Source organism: Scyliorhinus canicula, chromosome 2 (genome assembly GCF_902713615.1).
Source record: "Scyliorhinus canicula chromosome 2, sScyCan1.1, whole genome shotgun sequence".
NCBI classification, from domain to species: Eukaryota; Metazoa; Chordata; class Chondrichthyes; order Carcharhiniformes; family Scyliorhinidae; genus Scyliorhinus; species Scyliorhinus canicula.
Window position 1 is genome coordinate 59,201,173 of NC_052147.1, and position 23,103 is coordinate 59,224,275.

At 45.4% G+C, this 23,103-nt stretch overlaps 1 protein-coding gene across 2 annotated transcripts in view; it reads right to left on the minus strand.

Moving 5' to 3' along the window:
- Nucleotides 1-23,103, minus strand: part of LOC119954237 (GTP cyclohydrolase 1-like) — a 57,784-nt gene that overhangs the window by 14,008 nt on the left and 20,673 nt on the right. For both annotated transcript variants that reach the window (XM_038779324.1, XM_038779315.1), the window contains exon 2: nucleotides 1,778-1,887. In XM_038779324.1, the coding sequence (XP_038635252.1) occupies nucleotides 1,778-1,887 (110 nt within the window). The remainder of the gene's footprint in view (nucleotides 1-1,777; nucleotides 1,888-23,103) is intronic.

Genomic DNA, 23,103 nt, shown 5'->3' on the forward strand with positions numbered 1-23,103 from the left:
GTCATGCCTCACAAACCTTATCGAGTTCTTTGAGAAGGTGACTGAACAGGTAGACGAGGGTAGAGCAGTTGATGTGGTGTATATGGATTTCAGTAAAGCGTTTGATAAGGTTCCCCATGGTCGGCTATTGCAGAAAATACGGAGGCTGGGGATTGAGGGTGATTTAGAGATGTGGATCAGAAATTGGCTAGTTGAAAGAAGACAGAGAGTGGTAGTTGATGGGAAATGTTCAGAATGGAGTTCAGTTACGAGTGGCGTACCACAAGGATCTGTTCTGGGGCCGCTGCTGTTTGTCATTTTTATAAATGACCTAGAGGAGGGCGCAGAAGGATGGGTGAGTAAATTTGCAGACGACACTAAAGTCGGTGGAGTTGTAGACAGTGCGGAAGGATGTTGCAGGTTACAGAGGGACATAGATAAGCTGCAGAGCTGGGCTGAGAGGTGGCAAATGGAGTTTAATGTGGAGAAGTGTGAGATGATTCACTTTGGAAAGAATAACAGGAATGCGGAATATTTGGCTAATGGTAAAATTCTTGGTAGTGTGGATGAGCAGAGGGATCTCGGTGTCCATGTACATAGATCCCTGAAAGTTGCCACCCAGGTTGATAGGGTTGTGAAGAAGGCCTATGGTGTGTTGGCCTTTATTGGTAGAGGGATTGAGTTCCGGAGCCATGAGGTCATGTTGCAGTTGTACAAAACTCTAGTACGGCCGCATTTGGAGTATTGCGTACAGTTCTGGTCGCCTCATTATAGGAAGGACGTGGAAGCTTTGGAACGGGTGCAGAGGAGATTTACCAGGATGTTGCCTGGTATGGAGGGAAAATCTTATGAGGAAAGGCTGATGGACTTGAGGTTGTTTTTGTTAGAGAGAAGAAGGTTAAGAGGTGACTTAATAGAGGCATACAAAATGATCAGAGGGTTAGATAGGGTGGACAGCGAGAGCCTTCTCCCGCGGATGGAGGTGGCTAGCATGAGGGGACATAGCCTTAAATTGAGGGGTAATAGATATAGGACAGAGGTCAGAGGTGGGTTTTTTACACAAAGAGTGGTGAGGCCGTGGAATGCCCTACCTGCAACAGTAGTGAACTCACCAACATTGAGGGCATTTAAAAATTTATTGGATAAGCATATGGATGATAAGGGCATAGTGTAGGTTAGATGGCCTTTAGTTTTTTTCCATTTCGGTGCAACATCGAGGGCCGAAGGGCCTGTACTGCGCTGTATCGTTCTATGTAAACAGGAGCACCCAGAAGCAGGAAGAATGTGCAAAACCCACACAGTCACCCAATGCTGGTATTGAACTTGGGCCCTGTCGCCAAGGCAGCACTGTTGACCACTGTGCCGCTCATGTTTCTATTTGTAATTGATATTTCCTCAGGTGGTCTAGCCTATGAACAAACATCCCCTTCCAGAGTTCAATGGGTTAAATATAGAAGGAACATGTAATCTGTCCTTGCAGTTTTACTGCTGAAATTTTCAGCTTAGACAAGGTTCTGTCTATGGTGATCTAGTTTAATTCAGTGACATCTGCCCTGGAGCATTTCTTTAACCTACAAAGTGTTTTGGAATAAATGTCAAGAGCTTTTCCCATAGTCAAGATGCCGAGGGGTAAATGATCCCATTCTATTGACAAAAATTAATATTTGCATTTGTTCCAAAAAACGTCACAAGTCAGATTTAGGAACTGTGGTTCGCGTCACAAAACATTGCCTTTTACGATGTGGTTCACAGGTCACAATGGATGTAGATACTGAACAAACGGGTTATGGTCACTTACCTTTCCAATAAATGGAACTAAGTGGTGTTCACACATTGAAAACATGTCAATATCCTTCACTATTACCATTTCATCATGGTCTTCGTCAAATATGGCATCATTTAAAATATCTGCAAATGAAAGGACATGTCACATATTAAAAAGCAAGATTGATTACACTTTTTTGCTGCTAGCCACCCAATGCAGATTGAAGTTTGAGCTGGGGGCGGGGGGCTGGGGGCTGGGGAGAGAAGGGGTGTAGTTGCTAATTAAGAACATGAGAAAAGATGGAATTGGCAACATGGCTGCTGGAATCTGCTCCACTATTCAATAAGATCATGGCGGCTCGCATCTTGGTCTCAGCTCCACTTTCCTCTTCATGTTTCCCATAATCCTCAAATGAGATATTCAATTCCTCTTCCTCCAAAACACTCTGGAATAGTCAATTCCAAGGGTTGACGACTCTCAGAAGATATTCCTCCTCAGCTCACTCTTAAATGGAGAGCTCTTATTCTGGAACTGTGTGAGTCCCTCAACCCCCCTCCCCCGCCACCCAGCTCCAGATAGCCTGCAGGGAGAAACATTCTCCCATCATCTACCCCATCAAGCCCCCTCAGAATTTCACATTTCAATAAGACCACTTCTCATTCGAGTACAGAGAGTATTGGGCCCAACCTGCTCAACCTTTCCTATTCGGCAATCTTTCAATCCCAGGAATTAACTTTTCTGAACTACTTCCAATGCAAGTATATCCCTCCTTAAATAAGGTAACTGAAACTGTACACAATACTCTAGGTTTCCAGTTATGGTAAGGCTTCCATACTTTTATATTCCATCTACTTGCAATAAAAGCCAACATTTGTCTTCCTGACGACGTGCTATATCTGCATGCTAACGTTTGGTGCTTCACACCCAGATCTCCCTGTACCCAAGCATTCTGCAAACTCCCTTCATTTAAAGTAATATTTTGCTTCTCAATTCTTCGAAGTGGACAGGTTCACATTTTCCCATTTAATACTACTTTTGTCAAATATTTGCCCACCCACCTAACCTATCTATATTGTTTTGCACACTGTCCCTCCTTACAACTTAGTCTTCCCACCTATCTTTGTATCATCAACAAATCTGCCTAAAATACTCTTGGTCCCTTCGTCTTAGTCATTTGTATAATATCATGAAGTTGTGCTTATTTCAAATAATGATTTTTTTTAAACCACCAGCTGGAAACATGAACTGAACTTTAAAAAGACTTGTTTAAAAATAGACTAAAGGTGATTTGAGAGCACAGCCCAATATGGCTACCCCAATTTGCTTTTCCAGAAGTCCCACGTTCCAATTCAAGTGCTGAGGTGTGGGCGGGAACGCGGAGTGTTTCTCACTGTGCAGTCTGGTGGAAAAAAAGCACACAAAATCTTCTGCCCCTAAACCCATTAATTATGCACCCGGGTGTTTTACACTGTATTCAATGGCGGAGCAGATCTGATGGCACATTGTATGCCATCCTATCCAGGGAATCTTCCCAATTTTTCCCAATCCCAAAACATGTGTGTGTGATTCGCTGCCCCCACCCCGGCCACACCTCTCACACTCATCTGCTATCCTCTGAAAGAACCCACTGATTCTCGCCCGAGTCATTCGCACCCTGTGCACCACCTCATCATTTATATTTGTGTTGTCAGATTGTTCGAACAAAAGAACAAACATGAATATAAATGATGCATTTCATCTCCTCAAAAAACTTTATAATGGACTTCACAACAAATGACCTGCGAATTTAAGTGTCATCACTATTCTGATGTTGGTAACCACGGTAGCCAATTTGCACTTTACACGGTCCCAAGAACAGGAGGCGAGACAAATGATCAGACAATCTATTCTGCTGTGGTGTGTTGGTTAGAACAGAAAATGTCTGCTCTTTTATGAACAGTGCCATGAGATCATTCGGGTCCACCTAAGAAGGTATTTGCTTTAGTATCTTATCCAAAAGATTGCACCTCCATGCATGCAGCATTCGCTTAATATTAGGGCAGCACGGTAGCATTGTGGATAGCACAATCGCTTCACAGCTCTAGGGTCCCAGGTTCGATTCCGGCTTGGGTCACTGTCTGTGCGGAGTCTGCACATCCTCCCCGTGTGTGCGTGGGTTTCCTCCGGGTGCTCCGGTTTCCACCCACAGTCCAAAGATGTGCAGGTTAGGTGGATTGGCCATGATAAATTGCCCTTAGTGTCCAAAATTGCCCTTAGTGTTGGGTGGGGTTACTGGGTTATGGGGATGGGGTGGAGGTGTTGACCTTGGGTAGGGTGCTCTTTCCAAGAGCCGGTGCAGACTCGATGGGCTGAATGGCCTCCTTCTACACTGTAAATTCTATGATAATTTCAACAACAACCAGTCTTGAATAAGTCCCAACTTTCTCCAGATTCACTTCGGGAAGATTGAAGGCATCGTTTCAGGATTCCGCTGCAAACTGTACTTTCTTGACTCTGATTCCACCACCCCCCCTCTACCACCACTGTCACACTGTTTGCATCCTTGTTTCCGTACACTCCATTAAAAGTTAAGCCAGGCTTCAGGCCCCACACCTGCTCAGTCAGATGTGCTTACTTCACCTGGACAACATTGCACACCTCCACTCCTATTTTAGCCTCATCTCTTCATCAGTTCATCAGCAAGTCTCTTATGTCACTCACTATAACCTCCCAATATTCAAATCTCTATTGCTTTTATCATGATCTTCTGTCTGGCAGCTGCAAGAGAAATGCCATGAACAAAGGGGAGACCACAATATATCATCTTCATCAATCTCACGTTCAACCATGTGGGCAGAGGTGGTCTAGGTGCTAGAAAAAAACTGACTGTCCCCTGAAGCTGCTCAATGGGACTTCTTTCCTTGACAACATGATGGGTACGGTCAGTTATGGGAAAACCTTTGTTATTCAGAGGAGATCACGTGTTGGCAGTGAACCTTTTTAGCATACTCTTCCCTTTTCTGCTATCATGGGTCTTCAGATCATCTACTTACACACCTTACCTGATAGAGAGCTGCTTAACCTTGTTCACCTGAGACCCAAGACAAAAGACACACCAGGTCCTCATCAGAGGAGTTGCTATCTATTGACTCGCTGTCTGTAAAGAATTTGGTTTGACCGTCAGCATTGGGAAGAAAAATGTCATGGTTCAGGATGTTGCTATACCACCACATATTAACAACGCGAGGCCAGAGGTTGTCAATAGCGTCACATATCTAGGCTGCACAATCATCAGCAATTTGTCACTTGATGCTAAAATCAACACATACAGATCACAGAATCTGCAGCTGTAATGTCCAAGTGTCTGTGTGGTGTTTGGACATTCTCCCTGTGTCTGTGTGGGCTTAATCCGGGTTCTCCAGTTTCCTCCCACAACGCAAAGATGTGCAAATTAGGGGGATTGACCAAGCTAAATTGCCCCTAAGTGTATGATGTGTAGGTTAGCTGGGGTTATAAGATTACTGGGATGGGGGAGGGAGGGGGCCCAGGTCCGGCACACTTTCAGAGGGTCGATGCAGACTTGATGGGCAGAATGGCCTCCTTCTGCACTATAGGGATTCTATGATTCTAAGCTCAATAAGAGGTTGTGGAACAACAGCAACCTGACAAGAGAACACAAAACTGCGATTCTACCAAGACTGCGTCTAAACAATCCTCTACAGTGTTGAGGCCTGGACAACTATGACAGGCAGGATAACAGGTGTAACAGTTTCCACCTTCACGGTCTCTGATGCATTCTCAGCATCTCTTGACAGTAATAGTCACCAAATTAGACATCCTGGAGCGTGTTATTTCCTTCAGCATACATTTATTACCAAGCTGATTCATTATGGTGTTGGTTTGGTCACGTCCATCACATCGACAATGGCAGTATACCCAAAGATGTTCAGTACAGTGAACTGGCCACCAGGTCACAACCGCCTGGACGCCCATATCTCCGCAATAAGGACACCTGCAAGTGAGATATAAAGATGGCAGAGACAGTCGCTGATGGCTATGACCTCTGGAGGCTGACTCATTGGAAGGGCATTGTAAGAGATGAGCAGGAACAAAAATCTCAGCTGATCAAGAGAAAACAGAGGCCAATGAATCATGAACCTTCGCAGTCCACCATCTTCCTGTGCAGCAAATGCAACAGAGACTGATATGCCAGAGTGGGGCTCCTGAGTCATACCAGAGGATGCTTACGGAACTGACCACCATGGTGCAAATTATCGCCTTACTGCCACACTATCATTTTCCTGCCCTTGTTAACTTACTCACTAACATTTTTGATTGTGATAGCCTTTGTAATCAGTACAAAGAAAATTCGTAATTCTGTTAAAAGGTAAGGGAACCAGTAATTGTTTTTAATGAATGTATGAAAAAGGACTTTTTAAAGTGTTTGCATCAATTGTTGTCGAGTTGTCGGTCTCATGGGCAATAAATGCTGGCCTAGCCAGCATCACCCACATCCCATAAAAGGAAACAATGACTTTGTATTGGATAATGAGAAATACTGGCCCTTGTGGCTTGGCGACCCATGACCTGGAAGCAGTACCAACAACCTCAATTTTTATACTGCATGCACATCTGTTCCAGTGCAGACTCTGGTTGGAAAAAGATGATAGAACTATTGGGGTTGTGCAAAATGTTCTGCAAACCTCCGATTCAAGAATGATAGACTTTTTAAGAATGATCTTGCTTGTTGCACAAGACAATTACCTCTCAATGTGAAAACGCAGCCCAGGATTACAATCTCTTGGCGCAACAATACTGCGCAAGTTTACAGGGTGAGAAGCCTCCGCAATGATTGTCATGGTTGGGGAGGCAAGTGTCCACCCTAAATAGGAAGGTATTGATTCTCACAATTTTCCAAATATATGAAAACCATTGTCGGTTTATGCAAGAGGAGCTTTAAAAAGGGACAAATCATTTGACAGGTGCTGACTGCAATAATAAATTTGCCTTTTGTCAAGTCATTCAGGGAGTCTGAACCATGATATGATCTGTATTTATATAGGATCTGTATTATTTCCAAATCTTATAAGCAGGACACTGATATGTCCCTGATTTTCCTTCCAGGTGAGGAATCGAGATTTCGGAGCACCAGTGGAGCTTAGTTAGCAGCCAGAGGACAAAGGGGCTGGTTTAGCACAATGGGATAAACAGCTGAACAGTAATGAAGAAACAATGCCAGCAGCACGGGTTCAATTCACATACCAGCTTCCCTGAACAGGCACTGGAATGTGGTGACTAGGGGTTTTTCACAGTAACTTAATTGAAGCCTACTTGTGACAATGAACAATTATTATTATTATTATTAAGTCTTTACTTGTCAAGTCCCGGGCTGTTGCCACCTGGGGGTCCATAATGCTCAGGGAAAGCTCCATCTATAGAAGAGTGTGTGCTTCCTGTTCATAAAGACCCATGGTACGTCTACCAAGGTAAAAACCTGGTTCTCGCTGAGGAAGCAGAGTGCTGCCAAAAGGTAAAAACTTACAATGACTTTTTAATTTGAAATTGCCTTCACTTTTTCCAGCAGACGCTCCACGTTTCTGATAGAACATTTTCCAAATCTGTGTCATGGATGTACCTTTTCTACTAGTCATGAAGGTTTCAATAGGTCATTGCTTACTTTTTTCCTCTTTTCTCCCCAACTATTTGTGCAACATGTTTCATTCATCACCTCTGCACGAAGGGGTTACACGGTTGCTTGGCTCGACAATGATTTAATAAGGAAGGTCCAGGATTTAAGTAATAAGCTGGAATTCCAATCTCAGTTCTGGGTGTAAATTTGTAGCTGCACCTGGATAGTGAAGTGTGTATATTTTAGTCCATTATCTCTTTTCACAGTAATATTTGTGCATATTCCCTCAAACTTTTATTCTCAAGAATGCTTTGCTCAGACAAATGGAAAATCTGTAACTTCAAATTCTGCTTCAAAAGCCACACTTACCGCACCTTTCTTTCTGGAACAAAACAATGTGTTTGTGTATGTATAAATGAACTGATATTTTTCACCATGTTGTCGCCGATGATTAATACTGTAACTAAAGTAACACAATGGAGTGGCAATTCAATTTCCTCCCTTATAAATATATCAAACACTATCACTGATTGACATCCAGGTGTAGGTTCTCTTTTGAGTGGGATCAAGTCAAGCCAGCGATAGATCCATCAGAATTCCCGAGCTGGACCAGTTCAGCTGCTAATAATGGCCAATGCAACTAGTGTTATGCTAATCCCAGTGGGTGAACTGGACTTCATGTCACCCGTTGACAACTGGCTCGGGTGGTGACAGCTCAGCTGGAAGTCCCATCTGGGAGGAGGTTCGGTCACAAGGAGGTTGTGCAGCCAGACACAGATGGCAGACTATTATGGGCCAGAGTTTAGAGAACACTAAAGTATATCATGGAGTTCACCTGACCCACAACTTTGAATAGATTTTGGTTATGAGGCGCACAAGAGCCCACTTTCCAGGTTTATGCAACAGAGACCTTAAGTACCAGCCTCCCGTTCCCGTACCAACCTCCCCGAACAGGCACCGGAATGTGGCGACTAGGGGCTTTTCACAGTAACTTCATTTGAAGCCTACTTGTGACAATCAGCGATTTTCATTTCAAGTATTTTTAAACAAAACAATGTTAATTCTATGAATCCAGGTAACATTTTAGAAACACAGTAAATATCTTAACTACCAGCACTGAAACCCCGCCCCTCCCAAGATACAATACTCTATAGGTAACCCTTAGTAACTTTCCCAACAACATCCAGAAGTCAAACACCCTTTTTTCCTACAAAACAAGAGATTTGCATTCCTTACAGAAACAGGTATTACTGTGAAGTTATCCCGTGGTCTGGAGACATTCTTTACAGAGAGACCAAAATACACCTTCTTGGTTTGAATGCAGCTCCCCAACTGAAAATGAAACCAAAAAAAAAACTCAGAGCCACAAAGCAGCTTCCACCTCAAAACGAAAGTAAAAGACAAAATCGCAACCCAGCTCCACCCACACAATGACATCACTGCAGCCATTTGAGAAGACAAACATTTCTTTTTTTTTTAAACAAACAATTTTATTGAGGTATTTTTCGGCATTGTGAACAGTTACAGACAACAACAAAAAGAAAGCAAAAAAGGCAAAAATGTGCAAACAACGTAGAATCAATACTTCAATCAAACCAAACTGCACAGGCCCGCTCCTCCCCCATTGACTACCCGCCTATTTATCCCTCCTACTCTACTCTAATCTCCCCCCTCCCCTGCTGAAGCTTACTCTCCCGCGAAGAAGTCGATGAATGGTTGCCACCTTCGGGCGAACCCCTGTACAGATCCCCTCAAGGCGAACTTAATTCTTTCCATACCCAGAAAACTCGACATGTCCAAAAGCCATAGCTCAGTCTTCGGGGCTTTGAGTCCCTCCATGCCAGCAGTATTCGTCGCCGGGCTATCAGGGAAGCAAAGGCCAAAACATCGGCCTCTTTCTCACCCTGGACTCCCGGATCCTCCGAAACCGCAAAAATTGCCACCCCTGGACCCATCAACACCCTTGCTTTTAGCACCCAGGACATGATCCCCGCAAATCCCTCCCAATACCCCCTCAGCATCGGACATGCCCAAAACATGTGAACATGGTTTGCCGGTCCTCCCCCGCATCTAGCGCACCTATCCTCTACCCCAAAGAATTTGCTCATCCGAGCTACCGTCATGTGGGCCCGGTGAACGACCTTAAATTGAATCAGGCCGAGCCTGGCACATGTCGCGGTTGAGTTTACCCTACTCAGGGCTTCCACCCACAGCCCATCCTCCATCTTCGCCCCAAGTTCCTCCTCCCATTTGAGTTTCAGTTCCTCCGTCTGGGACTCTTCCCCCTTCATGAGCATCTTATAAATATCTGAGACTCTACCCTCTCCTCCTTCCCCTTTAGAGACTATTCTGTCTTAGATCCCCATTGGCGGGAGGCGTGTGAAGGACAGGACTTGTCTGCGGACAAAGTCCCGCAACTGTAGGTACCTGAAATAATTTCCCCTTACCAGACCACATTTCTCCTCCAAGCCCCTCAAACTCGCATAGCTCCCCTCCAGGAACATATCGCCCACCCTCCCCACCCCCGCCCGCCGCCATGCTCGAAACCCCCCATCCATGCTCCCGGGGGCAAACCGATGGTTATCACATATTGGAGCCCAGACAGATGCACCCATCTTTCCTATATGCCTCCTCCACTGGCCCATATCCGCAGGGTCACCCCCACTACCGGGCTGGTGGAGTACCTGGCCGGCGACAGCGGTAGGGGAGCCATGACCAGGGCTGCCAAACTGGAGCCCCTGCACGAAGCCGCCTCCACCCGCTCCCAGATAGACCCCGTACCCATCATCCTCTTCCTTATCATGGCAATGTTAGCCGCCCAGTAATAGCTGATCAGACACGGCAATGCCAGCCCTCCCTCGCTGCGGCTCCTCTCAAGCATCGCCTTCTTCACCCGCGGGGATTTTCCCGCCCAGACAAAGCTCATGATAATTTTGCCAGTCCTTTTGAAGAAGGACTGTGGGATAAAGATCAGAAGGCACTAAAAAATGAACAGGAATCTAGGGAGGATTGTCATCTTTACAGTCTGCACCCTCCCCGCCAGCTGGAGTGCATCCCATCTCCGAAACTCCCTCTTCATTTGTTCCACCACCCTGATCAAATTTAACTTGTGTAGCCTGCCCCAGTCTCGTGCCACCTGGATCCCCAAGTACCGGAAACTTTCCTCAACCAGCCTAAATGGCAGCTCTTTCAGTCTATTCTCCTGGCCCCTTGCCTGCACCACAAACATCTCACTCTTGGCCATATTTAATTTGTACCCTGAAAACTGGCCGAACGTTCTCAGTGTTTCCAGTATATTTTCCATCCCGGCCAGTGGGTCCAACACGTACAGGAGCAGGTTGTCCGCATAGAGAGAGACCCTATGTTCCACCCCCCCCCCCCCCCCCGGTCATTCCCTTCCATCCCTTTGCGGCTCTCAACGCAATCGCCAACGTCTCTATGGCCAGCGCAAACAGCAACGGGGAGAGTGGGCATCCCTGTCTGGTCCCGTGATTTAGTCTGAAATAATCTGGCACTACTCTGTTCGTCCTAACGCTAGCTTTTGGAGCCTGGTACAGTAGTCTGACCCAATTCACCAGTCCCTCCCTGAACCCAAACCGTCCGACCACCTCCCACAGATAGCCCCATTCCACCCGATCGAAGGCCTTCTCAGCGTCCATCGCCACCACTACCTCCACCTCCTTGCCTGTCGGGGGCATCATGATCATATTAAGCAATCTTCTCAAGTTAGCTGACAGCTGCCTGCCTTTCACAAACCCAGTTTGGTCATCCCCAATCACCTCCGGTACGCAGTCCTCAATTCTAATCGCCAGGACCTTTGCCAGTAACTTAGCATCTACATTGATCAGGGAAATTGGCCTGTATGACCCGCAGGATTCCGGGTCCTTGTCCCGCTTCAATATCAGCGAGATGGTGGCTTGCGACATCGTCGGCGGTAGGGTCCCTCGCCTCATTAAAAACCCTCGTCAAGACCGGTCCCAATACCTCCGAGAACTTCTTGTAAAACTCTACTGGGTATCCATCTGGCCCCGGGGCTTTCCCCGACTGCATGGCCTTCAGGCCCCCCAATACCTCCTCCACTCTAATCGGGGCCCCCAGCCCGTCCACTAGCCCCCCGCCTACTTTTGGGAAGGTTAGTCCGTCCAGGAACCTTTTCATCTCCACCAGTTCTTCCGGGGGCTCCGAAGTATACAGCTTACTATAGAAGTCTCGGAATACCTTATTCAATCCTGCCGGGTCCTCCACTCTGCTCCCCTCCCCATGAATCACTCTACTTATTTCCCTGGCCGCCTCCCTCCTCCTGAGTTGCTGCGCTAACAGTCTGCTGGCCTTCTCCCCATGCTCATACACCACTCCCCTCGCCTTCCTAAGTTATTCCATGGCCCTACTCCAGGATAACGCCCCCAGTTCCGCATGTAGTCTCCGCCTCCCCCCAAGTAGGTCCTCCCCCGGGGACTCCGCATGCTCCTCGTCTATCCGATACATTCCCCTAACCAATCTGTCCATGTCTGCTCTGTCCGCCTTGGCCCTGTGGGCCCCAATTGAGATCAGCTCCCCCCTCACTACTGCCTTCAGCGCCTCCCACATGGTCGCCGCTGAGACCTCTCCCGTATCGTTCACCTGCAAGTAGTTCTGCATACACTTCCGAAGTCTCTCACATATCCCCTCCTCCGACAACAGTCCTACGTCTAGCCTCCATTGTGGGCGTTGGTAATTCGCCCCTCCAACCTGCAGGTCCACCCAGTGTGGGGCATGGTCCGAGATAGTGATTGCAAGACAAACATTTCTTAAAGTGACATTCCCATGACAAGACACAAAAGCAACTGCTGTAAAGAACAAAGGATAGATGCAGCAGAGGGGACAGTAGAGAAGGCACATTCACAGGGACCCATGTGTGTGTGTTCAATGCAGTCAAACAGGACAGAAAGCTGAAGGCAGGGTTAGAGCACAGATCACGAATGGGACAATTCCACGACTATGCTTCAGTTTTGCCAGTGGCAACTGGATCGTTTAACCAAGTCTATTAAAGAAGTTAAGTAAAAGTGTATCTGGGGAATCTGAAGCATCAAAACCATCATAAGCCTAGCTGAGTATGGTCTGTGGGAATGTGCTGTTTCGGTGAGGTCTTCCTCCAGGCGACTCAGATGGATTGGAGTGACTGTTGCAGGTGGCACGAGGACCAGATCCATCAAGTGAGAGATCCTATGTTGCGGAGACTAAGTTGGAAAGATTGTGGTATTGCACAGGGTTCCACAGGACAGTGATGCAAACAAATGCTTGCTGACTCTAAGATAGTCTTCTTTGTATCTGCAATTACATGTATAATTTATAGTTCACACCAACTGTAATTTGTCTGTTAAATCACGTTTAAATTTACATTGATTCTGATTTGCGTTCAAGTAAAAGCTACAAAAAGTGGAACCTTGTTAGTAACTTGTTCATTGTAGAGTGCTTCAGTATTTTCGGTTATTTTGATCGATGGTTCCTCCACACAATCTAAAATCCTCACACTCGGCTTGAAATCTCTCCAGTACCTTGCTCCACCCTATCTCAGCAAAACCTCCATTCCTGGGATCCCCTGGATTCCCTCCATTTGCACACCATTGACAGCAGACCCTCAGCTGCCTTGGTCCCACAGTCACAAATTCCCTTCCTCCTCCTTTCCCGTTCTCTCCCCACAAATGTATAGAATGATTTGGTTCTGCTCTGGGCTTGGAGTGGGGTTAAGTTGTATTGTGTGGTATGCACGTAACTCCCCTTAGAACTGGGGTTTCCCCACCTTTTGTTTTTCATAAGAACATAAGAACATAAGAACTAGGAGCAGGAGTAGGCCATCTGGTCCCTCGAGCCTGCTCCGCCATTCAATGAGATCATGGCTGATCTTTTGTGAACTCAGCTCCACTTTCCGGCCCGAACACCATAACCCTTAATCCCTTTATTCTTCAAAAAACTATCTATCTTTACCTTAAAAACATGTAATGAAGGAGCCTCAACTGCTTCACTGGGCAAGGAATTCCATAGATTCACAACCCTTTGGGTGAAGAAGTTCCTCCTAAACTCAGTCCTAAATCTACTTCCCCTTATTTTGAGGCTATGTCCCCTAGTTCTGCTTTCACCCGCCAGTGGAAACAGCCTGCCCGCATCTATCCTATCTATTCCCTTCATAATTGGGTATGAGGAATTTGTTCTTGGCTCCTGCATGGGTGCAGATGGGTTTAATATCAGAGGATAGGAGACTGCGATGAGACATTGATGCCTTTGGCACTGCTGATGTCGAGGGAGTTGTATGTTTGTGCATTCCCTGTCACAGTGCAGGAAATATATCCCGATTTTTTAATGATACATACATGGAAGATAGGAGCAGGAGGCGGCCTTTTGGCCTTTCCAGCCTGCTCCGCCATTCACCACGATCATGGCTGATTATCCAACTCAATAGCCTAATCCTGCTTTCTCCCCATAGCCTTTGATCCCATTCTACCCAAGTGCTATATCTAGCCGCCTCTTGAATATATTCAAAATAGATACAATATATTCAAAATAGATACAGTGATGAAGGACATGCGCGGCTTGGGAAGGTGTGTACTGTTTTACCATGTCTTTATGACTATATTGCTCCTCCCTTAGTCTTTGGAGTATCTAGTTTTGTCTAATGATTATATTGAGCCAGTGTTGATGTTCTCCTGTCCCATCCTGTACTCATGTATATTAAGCCAATTGAGAATTTCTCAACTTGTTGATTTCTCATTCTGGGAGGACTATGGAACAGAGCTGAAACTGGATTAAAGTTTCTTCTTCTTATAATGATATATCATTTTTTACTTTTGTTGAGCTATTTTCCAAAATCTAAAACCTCAATATAGTTTTCTAAAAAAAAACACCTCTTTGAAAATATTGAGTTTTTAAACATTTTATCCACGAGTAACAGTCAAACAATAAAGCATAAATCAACCTCAAAAACCATACCAACCAAAAACAAATGCCCCCCCAACAACTATAACCCCCCCCAAACAGCTAACCTCGAGTTGCACCAAACTTAACCTCGCGCAGGATGACATAGCATTCACCCTGCAGACGGACTCACTCCACACCACCGCCTCCAAAATGGGACCCAGCTCCTCCTCCCACCTGGCCTTTCACCTCCTCCACTGACACCTGCTCCTCCCCCATGATCCATCCATATATCCTGGACGTGCTGCCCTCCTCCCACCCCGCACAAGAAACAATCCTTTCCAGCAAAGTGGATGGCAGCACCACTGGGAAAGTCAGAAAATTCGCCGGACCAATCATACAGCTGAAAGTACCTGAACATATCCATCGCACCAAGGCCTACCCTTTCCCGCAGCTCCTCCCAAACAACAAATCGACCTTCCTAAAATAAACCCTTTACCTGCTCCACGCTCTTACCTTCACAACCCCCAAAAGTGGCATCAAGATTCCCCGGCTGAAACAAATGAATCCCACAGATAGGGGACCACCTTCGCCACCCAACCCCCCATCATACAACCATGCCTCAACTCCCTATACAACCTAAAGGGCGCCAAACACATGGTGTTAGTTCGCACACTAATCAATGGTGCCACATTCAACAGCCGAACACACGACACAAAGCCAGGCCCGAAACCAAACTTTCCCAGAACCGGCAACAAGTATCCCCATTCAACCTTATCGAAGGCCTCTTCTGTGTCCAATGACACAATTATCTCTGGCTCTGGCACCACCGCTGGTGCAAGAACTACATTAAGTAGCCGTCTCGCATTAGACGACAGCTTCCTGCCCTTTACAAAGCTCGTCTGGTCCTCCCCCACAAACTCCGGAAGAAAAACCCACCTCTTCAACCAAGCTTTTGGTCATCCTTCCTAAATATCTTTCTGGTTTCTGCATCACTTTTCCAAATGTCCGACTGGGAAATGCGATTTTATCTTTAACAAAAAAACTAGCCAAATTGAAGTTGTTGATGTTTAATAATGTGAAGTGCTACCATTACTCAGGTACATTTGTATGATTTTTATGTTTAGTCACACGGTGTAAATGTGTATAATTGATTGATGTCTCAATTACTGAATGACATGATCAGAAAATTTCTCAAGACTCCCAAGGCCTGGTTAGAGACATCAAATTTGAAGTCATGTTTAAAATCATAAAACCAGAACACATCATACTATGGACTGGGTGTTTGCAAATAGCAAATCCAAAGATCTCTATTGGCTTCTCCGTTTAAGCTGTTTTGGTACAGCTGTACCCAGTTCACAGTTCTAGATATTTTCACCACTTCTGATCGAATTGGAAGTAGCATAATCAAAATACCACTTATGTCAACTCCAGACAATATTGTCAGCCTGTGTTTTGTACTTTGGCGCAAGTTAATCTTCAATCCAGTTTCAGTTCTGTACTGCAGCCTTTTCCCCGGATGTAAAATCAACAGGGTGAGAATTTCTCAACCATTATTTCCAAACTGGCCTAAGTAAACTTGCAGTTGGGCTTCAGAGGTTTGCACAGAGACTGTGAAACTTTTCAAAATCGTTTCAATTAAGGTACTGAAAATTTGCCTGTGTGATTTAGTACAGTATCTCACGGGTGAATGTGTTGAGGGGGAGGTTCCCTCCCGCCCAATCACACAACGATTTAGTGCTAGGGTGGGTAAGACCTCAGATGGGACACTGCCCTTGCCCCAGTTGAGGCCCTGAAGTGGCTGATTAATGGCCACTTGAAGGGCCATTTCTCACCCACCTTCCATTTTTAAGCTGGTCGAAACATTGAACCTCTGTGGGGGAAGGCCGGAGGAATCAAAAGTTAGAAATTGGGCAGGAAAGAGGGTGTGCCCCCATTAGAAGCCCGCTTCTGACTTGGGACACAAGGCCTGGTGAACTCTTGACAGCCATTTCCCAGAGATGCCGATTGCCCCACTCGCAACCCCACAGGCCCTCCCTACCAGCCCCCTCTCTAGGATCCCTACTTGTCCTCCAGCAGGTTGATGTAGTTCCTCTTCTGTCCACCGCAGCGCTGTCTCTGCAGGATCTGGACAGCTGGCAAACAATCAGTTTGGGCGGTAGCTCTCCAAGGCAGGACCTCCTCCTGAGTGAGGGGTACAAGTCCTGCCTGCAGCCAATCAACACTCAATGGGGCATAAATTGGCTGTAAGGCAGTCTGAGTTAGCTTGGGGGGGGGGGGGGGGGGGGGTGAGCTATCCAATTTGTTACACCAATAGACAGATATTCAATTACTATTTCAGTCAGAGCTGGGTCCACAAAAAGAATCACGATCAGTTGGCTGATAGAGATCTGAAGATCTTACTGGAGAAACATAATTTGTTGTCAGAGTGGAACATGTCATTACTCGTTCGAAATGAATGTCGAGTAGCTTTTGCCATTTATCCTTTTTTTAAAAAAAAAAAGTAGGCAATATATAAAGCACTTCTTTGTTGGCAACGCAAGGAGCCCGTGGTAAGTTGGCCCATTGTACACATAGGGGCACATGGCCATGACAATTGAAAATTAGTCCGTCATAGAAGCTGGGATTTGCTCTTTGAATTCATCTTCTTCTAACTATCGAGGATCATCATCAGAGAAATGCTGGCACAGGAGGCCTGCCTTTCTGAATAGACCTACTGTTGGGAGCGAGTGACACAGCAATTATTCTACCAGAACATTTCACTACTTTGGCTTGTGCACAATAATTAGTTGCCATTTACTTGAAACAAACACAGATTCGAGTGGTTTTGAACACAAGTAGTTTTAAGGCAGCAACAGCTCTGCTCTTTTTCACCTTGTTGGCCACCAGTTTTGAAATAGTTTCTAGGCACACTGGGTGTGAGGAGTTGTCACATTTCAGCCCATCTAACTGGTTTCTAAAGCAAAGTACCCTAGATGCTGGAAATTTAAAATAAACAGAAAATACGCAGGTCAGGTAGCATCCATAGAGTTACCAGTGCACAGAGGAATCCACAATTTCTACTTGTACTTCTTTCAAAGTATCGTAACATGTTCATTGCTCGCCATATAGTCCCCTCTACATTGCGATGGCCAAATGCAGATTGGGTGATCACTTTGCTAAATGTCTCCATTCAGACCGTAAGTGTGACCCTGAGCTTCTGGTCACTTGCCATTTTAATTGCCACCCTAGTGCCACTCTTGAACTCTGCCTCCTACATTGTTCTAGTGACACTTGGAAAAGGCTCAAGGAACAGCACCTGAACTTCTCATTAGGCATTCGAAAACCTTCCAGACCCAATGAGTTCAACAATTTCAGATCAGAAACACTACTCCCATTTTCTTTCACAGCAGATGTTGGTAATCTTTCTGCTGTTGCCATTTACAGCTCCTCTAGACCCACATTTTTCTTTTTTATTTGTTCCATTGGCACTCACTTTTGCTTTGCATTATTATTGCTAATCATTAAGCACTTCAGTCTTCGAGCCCATCAGAAATGTTCCCTTTTCTTCTTTCCTCCCCTTACCCTTTTCCCCTCCACTTTCCCCTCCTCCCCTTTCCCCCACTGCTTTTCCCTCAACTGTACTTTAGTAAAGCCTTTTCATCTATAATATTTTCCAGTTTTGGCAAATATCATCAACCTGGCATGTTAACTTGGTTTCTCTCAGTAATTTCAATGAGAATTATAGAATAAGCATGTTCAGCAGAAGGAATGTAGGGAAAGAGAACAGTGGCACCCACACAGCGATGTTGAGAGTCACAATAGTAGACTGTGTGGAGAGGAGTCTGGAAGGAGCCATCATGGAGACAACACCCATGCACGGCCGTTCCTAGAATTCGTAGAATATCTACAGTGCAGGAGGCCATTCAGTTCATCAAGTGTGCACCGACCTTGGAAAGAGCACCCTACACCATGGCCCACTCCCCATAACCCTACACATGGCCAATCCACTTAACCTGCTCATCTTTAGCATGTGGGAGGAAACTAGGGCACCTGGAGGAAACCCACGCAGACATGTGGAGAACGTGCAGACTCCACACCGACAGTCACCCAAGGCCGGAATTAAACCTAGTTTCCCTGGCACAGTGTTAACCACCGTGTCACCCATTATCAGGCCTCTCCGTGAAAATGACCTTTACAGCAAGAATCTTTATAGTTTTCCTACCTAAAAGCAACAAGATTTCCTTTTGTCGTTGTTTCTTTTCCAGCACCTAATGGTTCACAAGGCAGATTTTCATCTGATTCCATAGTAAGGTTTTTCCTGAAGCAGGTCGCTAGCCTGTCACCAAAGGCTTATAGCTGGAGAGACGCCACTCTGCATCAAGCATGGCTGACAGGAAGTCTCGGCCACTTTTACAGCCTGCCTCTGGTATGTTGGAGGGATTGATACTCACCGTATTTGGCCACACAAGGAACGCACCTCCCTTGGCCATCAAGTCCTGAGGTGGGAATAGAACCCGGAGTTGCTGGCTCAGAGGCAATGACCCTACCCTCAAGACATCCTGTCCTAGATTTCTTCTTAATAATTCCATAATGTTGAAGTCAAAAAACATAATGCACAAGAAACTGGTAGATTCACAACCAAATGGAGATTAACTTAAATCATTTCCAAAAAACAAGGTGGCATCTAATGATAAATTAAGCACATTTATTTTAATCAAGATATTTGTCAGAACATCTCCCCCCCCCCCCCCCCCCCCCCACAAAAAAAAGCACAATATCCAGTTGCCTGTCCCTTTAGTCAGGCAGTGGCATATCGTACGTAGAATCTAAAGAGGGACAAAATAACAGGAGAGAAAGAATAGTGGTAGAAAAGACACAAAACCTACGTGCAAGTTCATAGGATCTTAAATGCATTTATTTTATTTACAGTTTCAAAGGACTGCTTTAAATGCCCTGATATTTTAAAAACTATACCAATCGATAAATTGAAACTTCTGTATTAAACCCGTTTCCTGCAGCCCAGAAAACCTTTGAGGAAGACAAATTGAGACCGGCAGCTGGATCATTTTCTTTACAAAAAGGTTACAAACTAATGGTTAAATTCTGCAATATTCAATTATCTGATCTTGCAATTATCAATGTTTTCAGACAATTCGTGTTTAATATATTTGGACGTCTTTTCACCAACAAAGTAATATTAGAATTACTCGCCCCCTCCATTCTGCAATAACCAATGCATAACCATTTGTTGTTCAGATCATCAAAGCAATGCAGGAGGATGTTAATTTCCTGTCCGCAATCCATGATCTATGGCTATAATCACAGAATCCAAGGTGCACATCTCTTTGTTGCTAAGAACAGACTTCAAACAAAACGCCTGCACTTCATTTGTGGGCTTTATAGGTTGCATTTCAAAAAGAGCACACAGGTTTGTAGCTAGAATCACAATGTTTGAAAATATTTTACTGATAGTATTATTAGATCATTGCCAAAGCATGCTTACTTAACTCTGTTATTTTTATTTATTCCCATCCATGTTCTGGCTTTCAATTATAGCTGCAATCTTTGCCTGCGTTCTATAGAATACTCAACATGATGATAATTTAAAATTATATATATTCTTTTGAGGGATGTAGGTGGGTTGACAAAACCAGTATTTGTTGCCCATCCCCAAGTGCTCTTGGTAAGGTTATGGTGAGACCCCCCCCCCCCCCCCCCCCCCCCCCCCCCCCCCCCGCCCACTCCCACTCACACTTCTTGAACTGCTGCAGTCATATGGTGTAGGTACACTGACAGAGCGACAATGAAGGCACAACAATATAGTTCCAGGTTAGGATGCTGTGTGGTTTGGAGGGGAACTTGCAGGTGGTGATGCTCCCAGGTATTTGCTACCCTTGTCCTTCTAGTTGCCAATGGTCAGGGGTTTGGAAGGTGCTGGCAATGACACCTTGGTGAGCTGCTGCAATGCATCTTGTAGTTGGTACACACTGCTGCCTCTGCACGTCGATGGTGGAGGGAGTGAATGTTTTAAGGTGGTGGATGGGATGCCAATGAAGTGAGCCGCTTTGACCTGGAGGGTGTCGAGCTTCTTCACGATTGTCAGAGCCGTATTCATCCAGGCAGAGCCAAGAGTCTTCCATCACACACCTGACTTGTATCTTGTTAATGTTGGATAGACTTTGGTGGGAGTCAGGAGGAGAGTTATTCAACGCAGAATTCCCAGACTCCAACATGTTCTTGCAGCCACAATAGTTAAATGACTAATGCAGTTCAGTTTCTGGTCAATGATAATCCCTTGGATGTTGATGGTGAGGAATTCAGGCAGTGCCACTTAATGTCAAGGGGAGCTGGTTAGATTCTCTATTGTTGGAGATGATCATTGCCTGGGACGCGTGTAGCACACATGTTGTATACTGCTTACAAGCTCAAACCTGCGTATTGCCCAGGTCTTGCTGCATATGGACACAGACTGCTGCAGTACCGGAGTCGTTGTGAATTATGCTGAATGATGTGCTAGCATCGGCAAAAATACCCACTTCTGATCTTATGGTGATGGAGGAAGATCATTAATGAAGCAGCTGTAGATGGCTGGGCCTAGGACACTACTCTGAGGAACTCCTGCAGTAATGTCCTGGGACTGAGATTATTAATCTCCAACAAACACAACTGATGTTCCTCTGTGCCTGATATGACTCCAACCAGTAGTGAGATTGCCATTCACCCCCCCCCCCCCCCCCCCCCCCCGGCCCCCCACCCCCGCCACACACACCCCCGGATTTCCATTGACACCAGTTTTGCTAGGACTTTTACCTCACCTCTGGAGTTCAGCTCTTTTGTCCACGTTTATACCAAGCCTGTAGTGAAGTCAGGAGCTGAATGGCCCTGACAAAATCCAAACTAAGTGAAAGTGAGCATGTGATAGCTGTGCAGGTCCCCTTGATAGCACTGTTGTAAGGAGGGGCTAGTCTTGGAGCATGGTTTACTGCTGGAATGTTATCAGGGCCTATAGCCTTCACAGTATTCTGTACATTCAGCTGTGTTTTGATATCATATGGAATGAATCGAGTTGGTTTAAGGGGCGGCACAGTGGCTAGCACTGCTGCCTCACAGCAGCAGGGACCTGGGTTCAATTTCAGCCTTGGGCGACTGCCTGTGTGGAGTTTGCACTTTTTCCCCATCGGTTTGCTCCGGGTGGGCCATGATAAAATTGCCCCTTAGTGCCCAGATATGTGCAGGTTAGGTGGGGTTATGGGATAGGGTGGGAGAGTGGGCTTAGGTGGGATACTCATTCAGAGGATCGATGCACACTCGATTGGCTGAAAGGCCTCCGTCTGCACTGAAGGCCTCCTTATGCACTGTAGTGGTTTTATGGTTTTAAGATTGGTATGGGGGATGCTGGGGACCACACAAGTAGGCCAAGCTGGATCATCCATGTTGGAGGTGGTTGCACTGATGTTATGGGCTCCCCCATCATAGAGGATGGGAATATTTGTTGAGCCTCGTTCTAGTGCCTTGTTTAATTGTACATCACCATTCACGATTGATGTGGCAGGATTGCAGATCTTTGTTTTGGAATCACTTAGCTCACTCTATCACAAACTACATACGTTGCTTGGTATGCAAGTAGCCTGTGTTGTAGCCTCACCGGGTTGATATCTCAGTTTTGGGTATGCCTGGAGCTGCTTCTAATAGAACCTAAGTTTCGGGCTGAAGTTGAAATCTGCTTTTCCTTACCTGTTGCCTACAGTTATATCCTGTGATAGATGCAAGAGGCAGCTTGATTGAAACAGACAAGATCCTGAGGGGTTTTGACAAGGTGCACGTGGAGAGAATGGTTCCGATTGTGAGAGAATCTAGAACTCTGGATTGTTCATTTAAAAACGGAGATGAGACACAATGTTTCCCCCATCAGAGGGTCGCGAGTCTTTGGAACTGGCTGAAAAAGGGGATGGAAGAAGTCTTTGAATATTTTTAAGGCAGTGTTTGATAGATTCTTGGTAAGCAAGAGGTGATGGGGATGGGCGGAATGCAGTTTTGAGGTAACTATCAGATCAGCTGCAATCTTATTAAATGGTGGAGCAGGCTCGAGGGGCTGAATGGCCGACTTCTGCGCCTTGTTTAAATTAACTTCAATTATTTTAATAGCATACACATTCTTATTCCAATGAAATATTTATAACTATTTATTTTATGGCAATGCAAATCTCAATGTAATAAACAGCAAAAACTCAAACAACTTTGCAAAGTTGCTACAAGAGGAACTGAGTCGTCTCCAGGACAGACTATGTAAGAACAATTTTCTTTGCCCCAAGGGATACTGGTGAAATATTTGGGTTTTATTTCAATCAGATACCATCAAGGGCGTTTTACTGGCATTTTTATTTCCAGATGTAGCAAGACAGGAAACACTAGTTTTGTATGGCTAGAAACATTACAGCAATACAGAAGCAACAAGTGAAAAGGGAACTCAGTCAAGTGCACACCTCCATAAAGCTGTGTTATCTCAAATGATTACAGTTTTATGTGGCCATCCAGGCCTGGTTCATGCTCTGTAAATACATAGCTGAGAAAAGGAACATTTTTATTCAATTCCGCTATAATATGACCCTGCATGTTTTGGGCCAATCCTCATCCAACAACCTGCTCTAAAACTCTGCTCAGCTAGAATTCCAGCGCAGCAGTTGAGATAACAACATTAACTAAAACAACACTCCGAAGATTCAATTTGCCCCATCGCCCAACGTTAACGGATTCTTTAACAAAATTCCATAATTCGGATCCGTAACTTCACCAAAAACAAATCGGTCTTCCTTGGGCCTACTCTGTTCTTAAACTTTTGTTGAAATCTACTCATTTAGTCTGTGATAGATTGTTTACAGAC